General features: G+C 41.3%; 2 protein-coding genes across 3 annotated transcripts in view; both read left to right on the plus strand.

Annotated features, from left to right (window-relative positions):
• The window catches only part of LOC134205382 (homeobox protein HEX homolog pha-2), a 34,840-nt gene extending 26,017 nt beyond the window's left edge, over positions 1 to 8,823 (plus strand). For both annotated transcript variants that reach the window (XM_062680605.1, XM_062680606.1), the window contains 2 exons: positions 8,152 to 8,351; positions 8,442 to 8,823. In XM_062680605.1, coding sequence (XP_062536589.1) covers positions 8,152 to 8,351; positions 8,442 to 8,765 — 524 coding nt within the window. In that variant the 3' untranslated portion in view covers positions 8,766 to 8,823. The remainder of the gene's footprint in view (positions 1 to 8,151; positions 8,352 to 8,441) is intronic.
• Positions 1 to 20,156, plus strand: part of LOC134205385 (glutathione S-transferase 1-1) — a 197,134-nt gene that overhangs the window by 175,115 nt on the left and 1,863 nt on the right. The gene's annotated exons all lie outside the window — the stretch shown is intronic.

Consider the following 20,156-nt stretch of genomic DNA (forward strand, 5'->3'; position numbering starts at 1 on the left):
GTAGGTATGAGGGATCTCGAGCTAAAGTAATATTTCATATATACAAGAATATTGCAAGTACACTAGCGCCGCCTAATTGTATATTCCCCAATTATTTAATCCGTCACATGACAGTCCATTCCCACCAGACAAACTTTGTTAAAGACTTCATCTTTACAAATTTCAAATTTGTGCGATAAGAATATTTACAATGAGGAAAATTCCATATATCGGAATTACTATAGTAGTCTAAAATAATGAATTTAAATATACCGCCACCTGGCAACCAGGCTCTAAACTAATCAATGCCTCATGTGAAAGCACACGCCTTCCTGCATAACCTTTTTGAAAAGGTGTAGTTCAAAATGGGTAGGATTTTCAAATATAAGTAAAATAAGCATGAAAAATCACTGTTTTTGTACCCTTTTTTACGAAAATCCCTCCCCGCGATGAACCCGCCCACCTACAGTCAATCTTTGGTAACGATTTGAAAGATGATTAAATTATCTTTCGAAACAGCCCCAAAAATCTAAAATCGGCCAAACATTAAAAAAGTTATAGCAATTTCAATTTGGGGTCAATTTGACCCCAGAGCACAGACAACGTAAGTTTTTTGAAAAAAGTACACTGTAGCGAATATTTTCGAGATTTTTCAAGCGAATTTGCACCTAGGAGACAGATCTCGGCGAGTTTTACCAAACTACCAAAAATTAGGAGAATCGGTTGAAAACTAAAAAAAATGGCAGCCACTCAAAGTGGCCTGGGGTCATATTGACCCCAGAGCACAGACAAAAGGTTAATAAACCAAGTGAGTAAACGTAATTATATTTGATTTCTAATTTATTTAATAAAGATTAATTAATTGTATTTTACATTTATTTATTTATTTAATCAGACTAAGGCCGAAGTGGCCTGTGCGGTGTATAAGAGTCTTCTCCATTCGGCTCGGTCCATGGCTACACGTCGCCAACCACGCAGTCTACGGAGGGTCCGCAAGTCATCTTCCACCTGATCGATCCACCTTGCCCGCTGCGCACCTCGCCTTCTTGTGCCCGTCGGATCGTTGTCGAGAACCATTTTCACCGGGTTACTGTCCGACATTCTGGCTACGTGCCCGGCCCATCGCAGTCGTCCGATTTTCGCGGTGTGAACGATGGATGGTTCTCCCAACAGCTGATGCAATTCGTGGTTCATTCGCCTCCTCCACGTACCGTCCGCCATCTGCACCCCACCATAGATGGTACGCAGCACTTTCCTTTCGAAAACTCCAAGTGCGCGTTGGTCCTCCACGAGCATCGTCCAGGTCTCGTGTCCGTAGAGGACTACCGGTCTAATTAGCGTTTTGTATAGAGTTTCCATCCCGGGACATCCCGGGACAAAAAATCCCGGGATTTAGGAAAATTCGGGATTTCCCGATTCCCGGGATATTATTTTTGAAATCCCGAAAATCCCGAAAAAAATATTGTTTCATTTCCGGTTCGCAAACAGTGTAATTTTTCTTACAAAAGTTATTTGTTTTGAACGCGAAACCCAACTTAGGTGATAAACTCATATCATATTTTTATACCTCCCATCTGACATGATTTATTTTCCAAGTTCGTTTATTGGTTGGTTCAGGTATGCATACGGAGCCAAGGTTCTTTGTGATGTAGAATCGATATCATCTTATTATTAAATAAGTAAGAGAGGAACAGACATGAAAATATCGGATAGTGTTACACCTTCACAAAAAATATTAGATTCCCCTATACCACTCAATGGAAGGCCACTGACTGATACTTTTTCCAGCAGCTACAGCTCTCTTTTAATTAAACGACAAGTATCTACAGTCCAAGATCAGCTAGATCTATGTGGCGCCTGCATCCTACCCATCTCCCGTCTACAGCGAGATTGTGTACAACAGCCGATTTTCGCCTTGCTAATCTCCTCGCGTCGCCCAACATTGATTCAGTCTTCCTGAGCTTCTTGCCTCCAGAAAAATTCTTGATCCAATTTCAACAAACTTTCCAGCACAGACAAGTGATCCGACCCCGATGTTCTGCCTTATTTGTTTGGTTCTTGCTGACCAGCTCCTGACCATAGCTTCGCTTGGACTCCTACTGACCAACTAGCAAGCTACCGAAAGTTCGAACCTCCCACTAATTTATGTACGGCGCTACCCATGACTTTCACAGCCAATGCATAATCCCACGATGCCACGAGACTTATGCGCCCGATACATGGATCCCGGACTGCGATTACGTTTCTGTAGATAATCCATCGACACTATGTTTAAAATCCGAAATCCTCCTGAACCATAATCTGTTCCAGGGTTGTTAATCGATAAATTATCGTCGTTAATTTAACGCCAACTTTGATAACGATAACGGTTGTACGATAATGTTTCGTTAACGATAAAGTGAGCGTTGATTTAACGTTATCGTTATCGAGTACTCGTTGTTTTATCGATAATTATCGAGTTAACTGTAACGTACACTACAACTAAAAGTACAAATATTCTCAATTTGTTATTACAAAACCTATTTCAAGCATTGCATTACCTTCAAATATTCAAAATCGCGTTTAAATCGTGGATTTAATTGGAATTCGAGAATATCACCGAATTTTTCAATCATTAAATTTTTTACAGAGTCTTAGTTTTTCATAGTAAATAATCTGAGAATATTTTTAATGTCTTAATTGTTTAATTTAGTATGATTAACAAAACTTCTATTTTGAAGATGCAAAACACCCAGTTAATCGATTATTTTATGTCCAACAGTGAGGACAAAATTCCTCAGTCTAACCGAAGCATATTGAGAGTATTTTTGCTCGGTGCAGGTACTCTACGCCTAGAATGCAGTAGTGCAGGTCTCTGCATCAAAGATTGTTTTAGAGCTTGCATCCCAACATGTTGCCGAGGAACTCCGACTCCATCTGCTTATCCCTGCTTATCCGATAAGAAGGATTGACAAAGAAAAGGCCATCGTGCGTCGGCGGTAGAAGCGTACATATATTGATGTACATCTGTCTGGGTAGTTTTTATCAGAACTCCTATGCGGCATTGTCAAATATCACTAAACAACCAACAAAACACCTCACTTTTCTTGATTCCGTAGAGTGTCAGGCATTAATTCTAGAGTGTATCGCTTCGATCAAAATTAACTCTAGTCAACAGGCTGCACTCAATTTGTCAAATTCTCGGCAATTCTCTCTCTTTTTCGAAAGAATCGATTCAAGTTAAAATTGAATTGTGTTCCATTTTGAACTCTTTATTATCTGGCCTTTCTAAAATATGAACTTTACCTCTGAATCTATATCTTCTATATAATAAAAATGAATTGAGATTGCCTTCCTGACGATTTAACTCGCGAACGGGTTGACCGATTTGCAAGATTTTTTCCCCTAATCGATTCGTTTTGAGCTTCGCAAATTTTGTATATACAAAAAGTTGGTGGATTTAACGGGGAAAGGTAAAAAATCATTAGAATACAATTATGGGTCAGTTGTTGAGGGAAGCAAAACTATCACACGGAAATTGATCTAGAGTGCGGTGCTGGAAATAGTTCAGTATGTGACATTTGCAACATAAACACCCGGGCAAAGCTGGGTATTTACGCTAGTATTGAATAAAATCGTTTTTTAATAAAAAAAAATAAGTTTTCTAAGGAAACATCGAAAAATCCCGGGATCCAGAATTGTCATCACATCTATCACTGAGGAAAGAAGCTTACGTTACCGTCTACTAATGATGATATCCTTCTTTTCTAATTTATAGTAAACATAGTTATTCTGAACACGACGACAACCATCACTTGCCGAATGGAGCATTTCATAACTTTTAAATAGCTTCGCTCCCAACGAAAAATTCATTATTATTATATTTCATTACTATTTATACTAACAGGAAGCGTTTGGTACGGGAGGTCCACGCTTTCTTCCTTTCCCCTCGATTTCATGGTATGGATCGACTTGAAGATTTTACAAATTCTGAAGTCGCTCAGTATCTAGAAATCATCTCTGCGGTACATACTGCGTAGTTGGCCTGGCCGTATGAAAAGAAAAATGACGGAATTTAGAAAACCGTCATTTTCCAGGATGCTTTCAAGTATTGGCTGCGCAAGTATGAGATTAGATTAGATTAGATTAGAAACATCGAAAAATCCCGGGATCCCGAGATTTCCCGGGATATACGAACAATTTCATCCCGAATCCCGGGACAACGAAAATGGCCGGGAAATGGAAACTCTAGTTTTGTAGATTGTCAGTTTGGTACGTCGGCGAACTCTATTCGATCGGAGCGTCTTGCGGAGTCCAAAGTACGTACGATTTCCAGCCACTATGCGTCTCCGAATTTCTCTGCTGGTGTCATTTTCGGCAGTCACCAGTGAGCCCAAGTACACAAATTCTTCTACCACCTCGATTTCGTCACCACCGATGCAAACTCGCGGTGGGTGGCTCACATTGTCTTCTCTTGAACCTCTTCCTATCATGTACTTCGTCTTCGACGTGTTGATGACTAGTCCGATCCGCTTAGCTTCCCTCTTCAGTCTGATGTAGGCTTCTCCATCTTTCAAAGTTACGTGCCATAATATCTATGTCGTCGGCGAAACCAAATAGCTGGACGGACTTATTGAAAATTGTACCACTCGTGTTAATCCCTGCTCTTCGTATTACCCTTCCAAAGCGATGTTGAATAGCAAACACGAAAGACCATCACCTTGCCGTAACCCTCTGCGGGTTTCGAAGGGACTCGAGAATGCCCTGAAACTCGAACTACGCACATCACCCGATCCATCGTCGCTTTGATCAACCGTGTCAGTTTATCCGGAAAACCGTGTTCGTGCATTAGCTGCCATAGCTGGTCCCGATCGATTGTATCATATGCGGCTTTGAAGTCGATGAATAGATGATGTGTGGGCACGTTGTATTCGCGGCATTTCTGCAGTACTTGGCGAATGGCGAACACCTGGTCCGTGGTGGAGCGTTCGCCCATAAAACCCGCCTGGTACTGCCCCACGAACTCCCTTGCAGTTGGTGCTAGTCGACGGCATAAAATTTGGGAGAGTACCTTGTAGGCAGCGTTCAGCAATGTGATTGCGCGGTAGTTGCTACAATCCAGCTTATCGCCCTTTTGTAGATGGGACACACGACACCTTCCATCCACTCCTGCGGCAAAACTTCCTCCTCCCAAATCTTGGTAATGACCCAGTGCAGCGCTCTAGCCAGTGCCTCACCACCGTGTTTAAATAGCTCTCCTGGTAGTTGGTCAACCCCAGGGGCTTTGTTGTTCTTCAGCCGGCCAATCTCCTCCTGGATTTCCTGGAGATCCGGAGCCGGTAGAATTATGTCCTGCGCGCGTTCTCCCAGGTCCATCACCATACCGCCATCTTCGTCTGCCACATCGCCATTCAGGTGTTCTTCGTAGTGCTGCCGCCACCTTTGGATCACCTCACGCTCGTTCGTAAGAAGGTTCCCGTTTATGTCCTTACACATATCAGGCTGTGGCACGTGGCCCTTACGTGAACGGTTTAACTTCTCATAGAACTTTCGTGTGTTATTAGCACGGTACAGTTGCTCCGTTTCTTCACGGTCTCGATCTTCCTGCTGGCGCTTTTTGCTCCGGAAAATCGAGTTTTGTCTGTTCCGCGCCTGTTTATATCGTGCCTCGTTCGCCCTCGATTTGTATTTTACATAGTGATCTTAATTGTGAAGTGATGGTATACTAAATTATAAGTTGAGGAATTTCATTTTTTTAAGAAACTTTTGATGTTAGTTTTGAAAGAAGTATAGTTATTCATTTCTTGGAGATTTCTAGTCAGTTTGTTGTACTTTGTTGGAGCTATGAAAGAGAACCGATTTTGGCCAAAATTCTGTAAATCTGCAAACATACCCCTAAGGAGGTTAACTTAGGTAATGTGGGGATGGGCTCACCCGACCTACTAAGACCAAATCCCTTTTGCCAGTCCGTATTCCCCCGGCCCGCAATTAAACAATACACCAGGGGAGGACTATTGAGAACGCTCACGCCTATGCTAACGCACTCCACGTTATAACACAACATCGACTTCAAGGGTGGTAACCTCACCACCCGTCGATCGCAAGCTATTATAGTAACCTATCGGTCTGTCATTTTCTTACTCTCCATATAAACAAAAAATATTTTTTTTTGGGAAAAATCTTACAAGGAAGACGTTTGAAAAACCCAGTAAAAAATGCATACGTTATTAGTGTACGACCCTCAACGCAGATCGCACGAATAAAACATTCCCGTCACCCGCGGGCGTACCACCTACCACAACCAAATGTATGCTATTGAAATATTCAATTCGCAATTTATGGTGATCATAATGGAAGGTGTCGTGTGTCCCATCTATAAAAAGGGTGATAAACTGGATTGTAGCAACTACCGCGCAATCACATTGCTGAACGCTGCCTACAAGGTACTCTCCCAAATTTTATGCCGTCGACTAACACCAATTGCAAGAGAGTACCAGGCGGGTTTTATGGGCGAACGCTCCACCACGGACCAGGTGTTCGCCATTCGCCAAGCATTGCATAAACGCCGCGAATACAACGTGCCCACACATCATCTATTCGTCGACTTCAAAGCCGCATATTATACAATCAATCAAGACCAGCTATGACAGCTAATGCACGATCACGGATTTCCGGATAAACTGACACGGTTGATCAAGGCGACGATGGATCGGGTGATTTGCGTATAGTTCGAGTTTCAGAGGTATTCTCGAGTCCCATTGAAATGCGCAAAGGATTATGGCAAGGTGATGGTCTTTCGTGTCTGCTATTCAACATCGCTTTGGAAGGGGTAATACGAAGAGCAGAGATTAACACGAGTGGTACAATTAGTCCGTCCAGCTATATGGCTTTGCCGACGACATAGATATTATGGCACGTAATTTTGAGAAGATGGAGGAAGCCTACATCAGATTGAAGAGGGAAGCTAAGCGTATCGGACTAGTCATCAACACGTCGAAGACGAAGTACATGATAGGAAGAGGCTCAAGAAAAAATATTTGGGCTTATTCTACGAGTCGAGTGACGTGAGGTGAGTCGATTTTAGCTATTCTCACGTGATGTCACCATGTTATTCAAATGGGGCCATACGACTCTTCTCACGTCATTCGAGCAATCTCACGTCACTCCACTCGTAGAATAAGCCCAAATGTGAGCCACTCACCGTGAGTTTGGATCGGTGGTGACGAAATCGAGGTAGTACAAGAATGTGTGTACTTGGGCTCACTGGTGACTGTCGAAAATGATACCAGCAGAGAAATTTGGAGACGCATAGTGGCTGGAAATCGTATGTACTTTGGACTCCGCAAGACGCTCCGATCGAATAGAGTTCGCCGCTGTGCTAAACTGACAATCTACAAAACGCTCATTAGACCGTGATCCTCTACGGACACGAGACCTGGACGATGCTTGTGGAGGATCAACGCGCACTTGGAGTTTTCAAAAGGAAAGTGCTGCGTACCATCTATGGTGGGTGCAGATGGCGGACGGTACGTGGAGGAGGCGAAAGAACCACAAGTTACATCAGCTGTTGGGAGAACCATCCATCGTTGAAACCGGACGACTGCAGTGGGCCGGGCACGTAGCAAGGATTTCGGACAGTAACCCGGTGAAAATGGTTCTTGACAACGATCCGACGGGCACAAGAAGGCGAGGTGCGCAGCGGGCAAGGTGGATCGATTAGGTGGAAGATTACTTGCGGACCCTCCGTAGACTGCGTGGTTGGCGACGTGTAGCCATGGACCGAGCCTTATGTACTGCACAGGCCACTTCGACCTTAGGCGGAATAAATAATTTCAATCAATCAGTTTTATCATATCTCCGCAAAATTGTATATGAGATCATTGCAAATCATTCCACACAAATAAGAGTTGTTCGAAGGTTCCTAAAAATTTTGGCAATCATCCTTACATCAAAATTAGTATGGATGTACAAGAACTTAAGAACAGCACGCATTATCAGACTTAGGAAATATTTGGATAAATATCCCCAAAGGTGGTTGCTTAAAAATCAGCATATTCTATCCATATATGAAGTAACGATGTACTATGCTGTACAACACTAAATACGATAGCGCAACGTATATAAATGAAAATACATATTGACTCGTAAATACGCCAAACATTAATTTTCTTTTTTCTCTCATTCCTCTTCCAGCCTCCCCACGGTTATTTCCGTTCTATCCTCCACATTACAGCTACTTAATTCCTCCGTGTGGCTCCAAACGCAAAGGCGGTCAGGTACGCTTCACGCCTCAGCAGACACAAAGCCTTGAGCGACGATTTGCCAATCACAAGTATCTCTCTCCAGAGGACCGGAGGCATCTGGCCGTCCAGCTGAAACTAAGTGATCGACAGGTAAATTAGATGCAAATACAAACTTTTTTTGTATGGTCTAATCCACATCTCTTGCAACAACAACACTAACAGTTCATCTCATCCACCCAGGTTAAAACATGGTTCCAGAACCGACGAGCCAAATGGAGACGTGCCAACAACGGGGGTCACACGTCAGATTCACCCGTCGATTTGGGACCGGATGGAGGTGCACATAAGGCACCACACCCGGCCACCGTCACATCATCCGCCAGTTCACCCGCCGATCCGATGGCCAAATACTCGAATGATTATCGTGCAACCTCGAATAACAGACCCGCTGAACCGTACGATTGCAAAAGCTCCGAAAACTACTCGGAACACGAAACCTCAAGCGAAGGCGAGGAGGACAGCAGCTATGAGGACGGGGGAACGTCTCCAATCAATGTTATTTAGTTTAAATTTTATCTATAGGCACAGTAATTCAAATAAATTATTCAACTTCTCACGCGTACAGACACGGTGTCGTCTTACTTCACTCCGAGACTCCGCTTGGTCTGACAAATTGGCGAGACGACCTTTGGTTAGCTACCAACAACGTACGTGAATTTGATAAATTTTGATAAGCGGGACTTTACGGTCAATACCTGCGGCACTGCACCTTGCTTTTTTCCGTGGAAACATCATCAGGCAATTAATCACAGTCGATTGCTCATTCCTTCTCCTAACACTCTTTACAACGTTTATTCATTATTTCGACTCAGGTGATAACGCAAAATTCACGCTATACTGAATAGAGTCGTTCGAAACGAATAGATTTGATAGGTTTTTCGAAACCCCGTTGATATCGGCCCATGTACATGACATTCCACCCGTTCTTAATTGATCATCCAATATTGATATAGCCAGCGAGTGCGCTGTTTTGTGATTTCCAGGTGACCGCATGCATTACCCTCCGCCCGACTTATTTAGGGTGTATCGGCTTTTCGATTGCGTCAAATCAGGCAGCTCCATCATCATCATCTAGATTATTTATTGAGCGATTTGTTGAGGAGGAAGTTGTTTTCAGCCCATCAAGCTGGGTGTGCTTGCCTAGCTGCAAGATTACGGCAGTGATTTGGCTTGTTCCAAGTGGCCTCAATATTCCAGCAAAATAGCTTATCAGGTCAGCGCTAATGTAAATGATTTGCGACCCTTTTTATAGCGGGAGTTTCAGAATTCTATAATATTGCGTCGTCATAATGTGATTATAATGTGTAAAATCTCAAATAAAACTTTTCTTTATTAATTATTTACTGGAATTTTTACGCAAGGCTGGTTCATCTCCATTCAAATTGACTGTGGCAGTTAAATTTTCAAAATTTTTCACCTGTTATCGGTACAAAGCAAATCAATTACTCGATTATTCGAGATATGATACTCGTTGAAGGAGCCTTCATCAATAATGCTTGTGATTTTTTGTGTCTCCAGCGTTTTGTAAAAAAATATGCCGTTACAATTTTTTAATAAAAAGTGTGTTCTACATAGTATTTTTCGAAGGGGTAGAAAACAATAAATATCAACATTAATCAAATTAGAAAGAAACTAAAGACTCGAATCTAAGGGGAAATTGTGGGAGAACTTCATCGATTCAGACAAACCGGCTCAATCCGCTGAAGAACTCTGGGGGAAAGTCAACATGCGTAGTAATAGGAGACAATCGTCCCTCCTTACCGATCCACCCGAGGTAGCCGACTCCTCAAGCGTGTTTACCGAACTAGCGTCGGTAAACGACTACTCAATCGATTCCCATAGCGGACAATCACTGTTAGCACGTCGTCCCTCACAACCTTTCAGGTCCCCACGGACTTACAACATTCAGGCTTCATTCTACCGTTTTCTGTCGCCGAGCTGTCATTCACCCTTTCCAACAGCAATGGGAAGTCCTCTGGTCCTGACGAGAATGCATAACCTATGCTCAAAAACCTATCACGTCTCATCAAGATCCGGTTCCTAGAGTTGTTTAACCAAACATGATCTATGATCAAACCCACCCGGATGTGTGATGAAAAAGTTTAGTCATCCTGCTGACCTTTTGTGTATCCAAAATCGTTGAGAGGTTGGTGAACCGGCACAGCGGCTGCGTGACAAACTAGAAGCAGAAGGTAGACTCGGATTCTGACAGTACGCGCTCCACCCAGGGTACGTTACGGGCACATACTTTGCAAACTTGGAAGACGTTTTGCAGGAAGCCTACAACCAGGTCAAACATGGCGATCTGGTATATCTAGATATATCAAAGGGCTTCAACAGGGCTTGGGCACCCTTCGTCCTTCAACAGTTAAGAGAATTGGAAGGCAACATCCTTACTTTTGTCCAGGTTTTCCTCACCGGGCGCTTCAAGGCCTAATCGGAACTTAGGGTTGGATGCCTTTCTCAGAGGAGACTAGGGTATCCCAGGGTTACGTTCTGGCGGTGATATTGACAGCTGTTCGAGCCAAGTGAGCATCCCATCCCCAACAAAAAAAAATCGTAAAAGCTCTTGGAGTGTCCATTGATCGGAGCTTTCTATTTCAGTATTTCAGTTAAAGTTTCACTGTTCATGTTTTCAGAAGCTAGTGTTGGCACACCCACTGATACAGAGAGCAGGTGGACAACTGTCATTTTGTTGATTCAGCTTTGCTGCGTCGCAGCATGCGTGAAAAATTAAAAATGACAGTTGTGCGTTGCTTCCGCATCGAGTGGTGTGCCCCCGAAAACGCGAGCACTTTGAAACTTGGATTCTGTCAGGAGTGACCTTAAGCATTCATAACAACCCCATGGAAACCGAAACGTGGTAGAATACAGTACACAAACTTGCTAGCCAGTCAACTCGGCAGCTGTCATTTTTTGCTTTCCCCACTACTTACCACACCGCGCGTCCAACGACTGCTTAGATCGCTGTACCTAGTGGTTTAGATACCTTGAATGATAGCTTGCCCGATCTTTAACTGAAGCATCCTGTAATTCGTTCGGTGAGGTTTGGAGAGCATCCGAACCAGATTAACTCTAGTTTTACAATTGACTTTGACTTCGCGGAAGTGCGAATGGAATTCTGTCAGGAGTGATCTTAATGCAATCGTTCATGAGTCACATGGTTTGCTTGATGTTTGCATCAAACCAAACTAGCCAGACATCTTAACATGGCGATTTGGCTTGCTTGGCTTAATAAATCACCTTCATTTAAGACACCTTGGTTTCTTTGATAGCCGCCTACTCTACGACCTGAATTTTACATGTATCGCCTACCGGAATCCTATCGAAACTCAGTCGCCGACCTTCAACTCATACGTTCGAGCCGCCTTTAGATTGCTACCCTCTACACCATCCGAGTCGGCCTGTGCCGAACATTTTAGCATTTTAGCCATCGTGTGCGGGCGGCCGTAAAGCCGCCTCTTTCACCTCCGGAGAACACAGAATCCCTCTCCTTACCGAACAGAACCGGATTGTGCACACGATAGCCGGCATTGGTCTCCCCTCGGCCCTCAGAAAAGCTGGCCACAGAAAAGGTTCTGGGCACGTATTGGAACACACCGGATGACGTCATCACCTAAAAATGGGGAAATGGGGTAGAACCGATACGATACGGCTCTATTAGGAGCTGAAAGAAGGCCATATAAACGATAACTTCTACGCATCTTAATGACCACCTTTGATCCGCTACAAATGATCTCTCACTACACTACAGTGGGACAAAATCAAACGATGAAGCCTACGACAAATGGCTTATATGAGGACAAGTGGTTCATTGATTCCGACTTGCTCTGGTGCTCTGAGAACGACTAGCCTAATCCGCACAATCGCAAAGATTCGATCAACAACGACATTTGAAGTTATTACCTCCCATACAAAAATTTGGCGAAAAAAATCAAAAACATATAAATCTATTCTCAGGCCTCTAATTTTTTGTAGATTTGACAGATTTGATGAAGGATTGGGAGGAAACATTATTCATTGCGTAGATATCATAGAAAGCGGCATGTGCTGTCGAATTCAATAACAAAAATCGTTTATGTATACGCACAGCAATTCGAAAAATCTGCGTATTTTGACGGAAAAATATTTAAAAAATCTGAGGGCACCTTTCTAATTTTATCAAAGCAAGTTCTTGGAGAGGGATCAATTTCCCCCAAATATTTTAAAAGTCGATTTTTAACAGCACTCCAAAAAATCGATAGTGTGTCAATATCAACAATAATTTAAGAACTGTCATACATCAACATGTGGAAATCACGTATATTTATTTATTTTTGGCTGTGATACATAGGAAATCAGAAAAGGGGATCAAGTCTCCCCTACGGGCAGCAAAAAGCGCGGTGCATCGTTTCCTGTGGGAAGCGCCGCGTGTACTTTTGAGCGAAAGCGTTAATAATAAACAATTCGCTTTGACGCAGCCGCGCTGTTGCCATCTAGCGGCGACGGACGTGTGCGTGAAATCACTGTTTTTCAACATGGTGAAGTATAGGAAGTATATTTTAAAATGCTTTTAAAATGTTATTAACAGTGATATGTTGAAAACTTTTAAATACGTATGGTTAGAATTTTGAAAAACTACATGTTAGGCTCCTTATCTACACATGTTTTTTTAATCAAAATATTTCAACTTTCGTGTTACCTATATAAAAGTAAATTAAATTTCTAACCCAAAAAAGTGAACAATTTTAGGCTAAAATGTGTTTTAACGCTTTAATAAGCATTTTAAAATTGACGTCCTATATCCCTTGCTGGATGAAATAAAAAAGCATCAGCCGGCCCCCATTTTGTTTTCTCGCTTTCGTCAAGGCCAATAGAGGAAGATTGTCGCTGCGGTCTTCTTTGATCTCGTTAGCAAACATGTTAAGAACACAACTGTCAAAAAGAAATGTTAAGAAAATTATTTTGAGCTTTTTAGTGGAATTCTTCACTTGTCATAAGACGAATTTGTACAGTCCCATTTAATTCCACCACTTAATTGTACCTTGACTGATACGTATTTCAACCTCAACAGTAAGGTCGTCTCGTACGAGTGTCAGTCGAGTCAAGTACGAGACACTGAAGACGATCTTACTGTTGAGGTCGAAATACGTATCTATCAAGGTACAATTAAGTGGTGGAATTAAATGGGACTGTACAAACTCGTCTTATGGCAAAGGAAAAAGTAATGATTTTTTCCTTCGTTGACATTCAGCGTTCTCCCTCGCCAGCAACGACAGCGACAATCTTCCTCTAGTTTATTATTTACCTCTATTGCTGATTGTGATGCTGGTGGAGCAAGGATGTGAAATTCAAAAGACAAATAAGATAAATAAAACAAATAAGACAAATAAAACAAATAAGACAAACAAGACGAATAAGGTAGATAAGACAAATAAGGCAAATACGACAAATAAATGGTCGGGGTTGAGCCAAATCGCAATGAAAAATGACTCATTGTCTTGCATAGATTTTCGTGCAGCAGATCCAATTGATCACAAATCGTATTCGTATTCTACCTTATAACTGAGGATATCCAACAGCAAATGTACGAATGAAATGGTATGAATTACTGTCAGTTTTCTTTCTACGAACAAAATATCACAAGTCAGTCAAAAAGCCAGTGCAGTTTCGCTGAAACCCGACCAAATGAGGCAAATAAGACAAAAAAGATAAATAAGACAAATATGACGGATAAGAACAATAAGACACATAATACAAATAAAACAAATAAGAAAAAAAAGATAGAAAGACAAATAGGACAAATATAACAAATAACACAACCAACCAACATAACAACAACCAACCGCGTAAAAAACCTGCGATTCCTTTGGAATAAGTATTTTCTACAAAATATTACAGAATATGTTTCATTAATTTGTTTTGATATAATTTTGTTATTTTAGCTACTAATGGAACATAATTTATAACAGAATCTATATCGAAAACCGTTGAACCAAAAAACGTGACATGGTACGAATATATTCTAGTCGGGAATATATTCATGCCACATTTCCATTACCTTAAATAAATAGTAGCCTAAGTAGAGTAGCTCCCGCCGCAACATTGACCGATCGGTGAAGATGAAAACGCGTCATTCAAATTGATTGCTTCTGGAATACCCGACTTCGATGGAGGCCGCTCATTGACAGCGTCTCGACAGCTCACTTAGTGCAAAGATGAATTTATTTAATGACCGTTTTATCACCTCATCTGATAACGCAGTCGGCCCGGCATTTCGAAAGCGATTTTATGAATACATCAAACCGTGGACACCCCATCCGAGAAGGAACGGAACACCGTATCTTCGGGTTGATAGCGCTAGTTTTTTTATTCACTTCTCCCGCGTATAGATAGACAATCGATCGTTGATGATGAATTGATGCGTGGTATATGCCTACATGAAGGTAGCCTCAGACGGCGGTCGGATCTTATCACAACGACGTGCTCTGCTCACTTGTCAAAGTTGAAATACTTTGCAAACAAGTGTGTATTACCCGTTTGATAGGTGATGAATTGATCTAATTGGAATCGTTTACAAACTTGGCGTGCAATCTAAGCCTATAGATAAGAAGGTAGAAGCTGGTAACAGGAGTTCTGGGTGACCTCAATCTATGATCCAATTTAGTTTGTATTAGTTTCGGTTTAATTTTGCACAACAGCGTGTAGAATCCGTTTTTGTAAGCTTTTAATTTTAAAAGTTTTCATGCCAGATTATAAAAAAACTACAGCAAATCTGCATTCAGAGCCTCGCAAGACTAAAAGACAGATCAAGAGAAAGAAGAAACTCCCAAACTGGTCTACAAAATTTTCAATACACAGTCTCATAAATTCTCAGCAAATAACTTCAAATTAAAGAACGCCTAGTTAAGATGGACATGTTCTTCTTTTCTTCTTCTTCAATGACTTTACATTCCAACTGTGACTTGGCCTGCTTTTCAAGATTCGTCGGTCTCTATATACATGTTTTTCTTTATTTTCTTAATGCCATAAATACGGTATTATAGTGTATAAAAATAAAAATAGTTTGGTTAAGTAGTGTTTAAATTTGCGATTTAATGTAAATTTAGATGTGTAGGTTTCGAATTGTGACAAAATATTTTTTAGGTTCTGCCGAGACATTGTAAAGTCAATAGTTTCGCAGTGTTGATTATAGATAGCCATCATCTGATTGAGAGGTCCGAATTTTGCATAATTTGTACGGCAGTGATTAATTAAAAATGTATGTCGATGACGCAGTTGTCGAGATGGTATGTAGAAATTTAATTTCGATAAAATGTTTGTTGAGTCAATACGCTGCGAAACTATATCGTTAATAAATGAAACCATTGCAGTTTCACGACGCTCTTTCAAAGATTGAATATAGCAACGGATGTTACACTAATATACCTTCCCTTTCCTCGATGACCGTTAAGACGTGGCCGGCGTCGTTATTAACCCCGTGAAAGTTGAGATTTCGGAACGTGTACATTTGTACATTGAAGATGGAGTGCTAATCTCAAGTTCCAAGTCTAATCTGTTGGTTCCCTGTACGATTCCACTAGTTCTGGTTATAATCACGGAGTTTTTTTTTACTTGAGCAAGGGTAAACGGAAATCTGCAAACAGACAACTGACGAGGTTAACTAAGGTAGTGTGGGGATGGGCTACTAAAACAATTTCGCCGTATCTCCAGGTCCGCAATTAACCTTTCCGTCCCCAACGTCTGTTTTTAAGGGCTTTCAAAAATCTAAACTGCTGTAAAAATCGCATTTCTTGACCGATTCTTTCGCAACAAGTTGCATTCCACCCGGATAGATCCCAATTTTTGATTTATACTAGTTTCGAGGCTATCCGCAGTACGGTTCCAGAATTATTCCAGATTCCGTTGGGGTCAGTTGTCCCCGGAATAAGTGGCCATTTACAATTTTAAGTCAAAACAGGTCGTGCCTCAAACTTCATGATTTTACACAGCAATGATGCGAATGATATTTTTGGCCACATCGGTCACAATCCGGGGACCTACGGAATGACCATTTTCTAAATTGATTCAAAATAGGTCGTGCGACACCTCAAATTTCATGATTTTACAAAGCAATGATGGGAATGATATTTTTAGGGTTCCTAGCCCACTCGAATTCAATCCGGCCACAATCCGGAGGACCTACGGGATGGCCATTTCCTAAATTGATTCAAAATAGGTCGTGCGACACCTCAAACTTCATGATTTTACAAAGCAATAATGAGAATGATATTCTTAGGGTTCCTGGCCCACTCGGATCCATTCCGGCCACAATCCGGAGGACCTACGGAATGGCCATTTTCTAAATTGATGAAAAATAGATCGTGCGACACCTCAAACTTCATGATTGTCCAAGCAATGATGGGAATGATATTTTTAGGGTTCCTAGCCCACTCGGATTCAATCCGGCCACATCGGTCACAATCCAGGGACCAACGGAATGAGCATTTTCTAAATGGATTCAAAATAGGTCGTGCGACACCTCAAACTTCATGATTTTACAAAGCAATGATGGGAATGATATATTAGGGTTCCTGACCCACTCGGATCCATTCCGGCCACAATCCGGAGGACCTACGGAATGGCCATTTTCTAAATTGATTCGAAATAGGTCGTGCGACACCTCAAACTTCATGATTTTACAAAGCAATAATGGGAATGATATTTTTAGGGTTCCTGGCCCACTTGGATTCAATCCGGCCACATCGGTCCCAATCCGGGGACCAACGGAATGGCCATTTTCTAAATTGATTCAAAATAGGTCGTGCGACACCTCAAACTTCATGATTTTACAAAGCAATGATGAGAATGATATTTTTAGGGTTCCTGGCCCCCTCGGATTCATTCCGGCCACAATCCGGAGGACCTACGGAATGGCCATTTTCTAAATTGATGCAAAATAGATCGTGCGACACCTCAAACTTCATGATTTTCCAAGCAATGATGGGAATGATATTTTTAGGGTTCCTAGCCCACTCGGATTCAATCCGGCCACATCGGTCACAATCCGGGGACCAACGGAATGTAACACTTATCTACAATTATTGTGTCTGAAACTCGATTATGCATATGTACAACATGTGATAGATTTAGTTCGGAAAAGGTATTGGAGGGTAACCGCCCCTTCGGTGGGCTTTGATCCCACGACCCCAGTACGCCAGACAGGTGCTTTCCAGGTCCACTCCGGGTGGCTTAATACCCTTAATGTCGACACAAAAAAATGATTAAGAAGCGATTTATACAGGAAATACTAAACTGTTCCATAACTGTGAGAACATTTTGTCGTGGTCACAATTATGGAACACTGATTAATTCAATTTTTTTCGAATAAATCAAATTTAAAGCTTTTTTACATTCGAGCAGACGCGCTGTTGTTTTTTGTACAACCCCGGTGAAAAAAAATCGCTAGCGATACACAAAACGAGCCTGCATAAGCGATTCAGGATCGCGCGCGTGATGAACGGTTAAGCATTTAAAGCAGCCAAAATTATGATGGGTTGCTAGTTAGATATCTAATATTTCTGATAGAAATTCATTTTTTATTGGAAATAGTGAATTTTATTGTGAAATTATTACTTTTTGGCAAAAGTGTTCCATAATTGTGGGGCGAGTGTATCGATTATCCGGTGTTTCTCGCAGATGGCACTGTCGGCTAATCTGTCTGCACTATCGTTTGTCATTACTCAAACTATTTGTGTGCGAAATGTAGGTCAGTTTAGTGGGGGTCGGTTTCGGACCACCATTTTTAAGAATGCCGAAAACGTATACTTTCACTTTACCCTCTGTATCTTCTAACTTTCCACAGCTGCACCCACAATAAAGACTCAGAAATATAGAATAATGTTCCTGCTACAATGTATACTACGAAACTTAGCCAAAAAATCATTTTTCGCAATTTCATGGCCTTTGCCGTTTAGGGGGTCGGTTTGGGAACATTCTCCCCTATTAAAATATTTTGACATCCAGATCGTTTTGAAGAGATGTAATATACACGGTATCGAGATGTGGAACAAAAGTTCTAAGTTAACACGATGATACTTTTATGCTCAGGGAAGTCGAGACAATTTCCAATCCGAAAATTGCCTAGACCGGCACCGGGAATCGAACCCAGCCACCCTCAGCATGGTCTTACTTTGTAGCCGTGCGTCTTACCGTACGGCTAAGGAGGGCCCAAAAGGTGCAACCTTTGCACTTCACTTACCAATTGAAAGAGGAATGCGATGCTGAGGTGTAACAAATAACAAATTTATTTTACAACAACATAAAGATGCTCAAGCAACATGAAACAAATAACAAATTAAAATAATGCCCTCTCTCCTTGTGCCCTGAGAGAGACGGCTAGGTGGTGCCCACTACGGGAAATGATGAGGTTTCATATGAGACTTTGGTCCATCAGCCAAATCCCGCAAATATATTTTTATTGCGTATTGCGCTTTTTGTCTACAGCAATTAGTTTGCTGTATTCATAGCTGAGCCTTTGTATAGGATTCTTATCCTATTTGGGGACCTCGAATCAATTAATGTCATTTGGCATCAACGATTCGATGTCTGTGTCTGGAACAAACTTGGGACAAGTCACAACTAAACATTCTATTGCCTACTTTCAGGCTTTTTTCTTGAGTCCAGACACAGAATCTATATACATCTATATACATAAAAATGAATTTCTGTCTGTCTGAACCTTATAGACTCCGAAATTAGATGACCGAAATTGTGCAGAAAATACTTCAATCCTTGTAAAATCTTTCTCCAGGAGTTCAAACGGAAATTCCAACAGAAATCCGATGGCGAATGTCAGCACAAAAACTTCCGGAAATTCATTCATACCATAAATTCAAGGCAGAATATTTTGTAGACATTCCTGCTGTCTTTCAGGAATTTCCGCGGAAACTGCACGTCAATAACTATAAAAACTTTTCCGCGAATTCCTGAAAAAAATACGAGAAAGGCAAAAATCTCCTTCAAATACAAGCGGATATTTTCATGAATTCCGGAAGAAATCTTTTTGAGAATACCTGTAGATATTGTTTGGTGAATTCCTAAGAAAAACCTTCCGAAAATTATTTCCCAAATTCAATTTTTACGGAATTTACAGAAATTACAGTGAAAGCTCATCTAAGAGAAACAAAGTTAGGAAGCTTTTTATAACGAAGGTGGATTTTTCACTAGATACAGGCAACTTACCCAACATAGGAAGTAGTGCGCTGGATTCGCCTAAAGATGCGCTAAACAACGCATCAATTAGTTTGACAGATAAAACTTCGGAAGAAAGTTCGGTTCGGAAGTCCCGATGTCCGAATTCTAATGTGGTGCTACGCCGACAATATCATGCTGTGTGGTCCGTTCTTAAAGGGTTTATCAATCAGAAACTAAGAAATATCTCGGAATTATGTCAAAATAACGTGACGAAAAAATGGATATTCAGAGACGATGAAAATGACAACAAGTGAAGTTCTTACCCTTATAATGCTTGTTAAACGAGTACTCAAGAGTATAATGCATTCAATAATGGCTTGGAAATATCAAAAAATTGGGTTCTAAGCTTACCTATGCTATACTTCAAATGTGGAGTCCCTCTCAACGACATTTTGCTATCGAAAACAAAACCCTACGCTCCTTATTTATTAAATTTCCACCCAAAACTAAATCCGCGCGAAGCCTCAACTGTTATGTAAATCCGCATCAAATCCGCGAGAATAGCGATTTACATTTGATTTGGTTGATGATAATTAATAGTAGGTACAAATGATTTTTATTTTGAACTTTTTTTACAAACGGTGGTGCGAAAATAGTGACTTTAGTGACCATTTTCCAAAAAATAGTGACTTTAGTGACTTTTGGATGCCAATAGTGACTTTTTAGTGACTAGGCTCAAAA

This window comes from Armigeres subalbatus, chromosome 1 (assembly GCF_024139115.2).
Source record: "Armigeres subalbatus isolate Guangzhou_Male chromosome 1, GZ_Asu_2, whole genome shotgun sequence".
NCBI lineage: Eukaryota > Metazoa > Arthropoda > Insecta > Diptera > Culicidae > Armigeres > Armigeres subalbatus.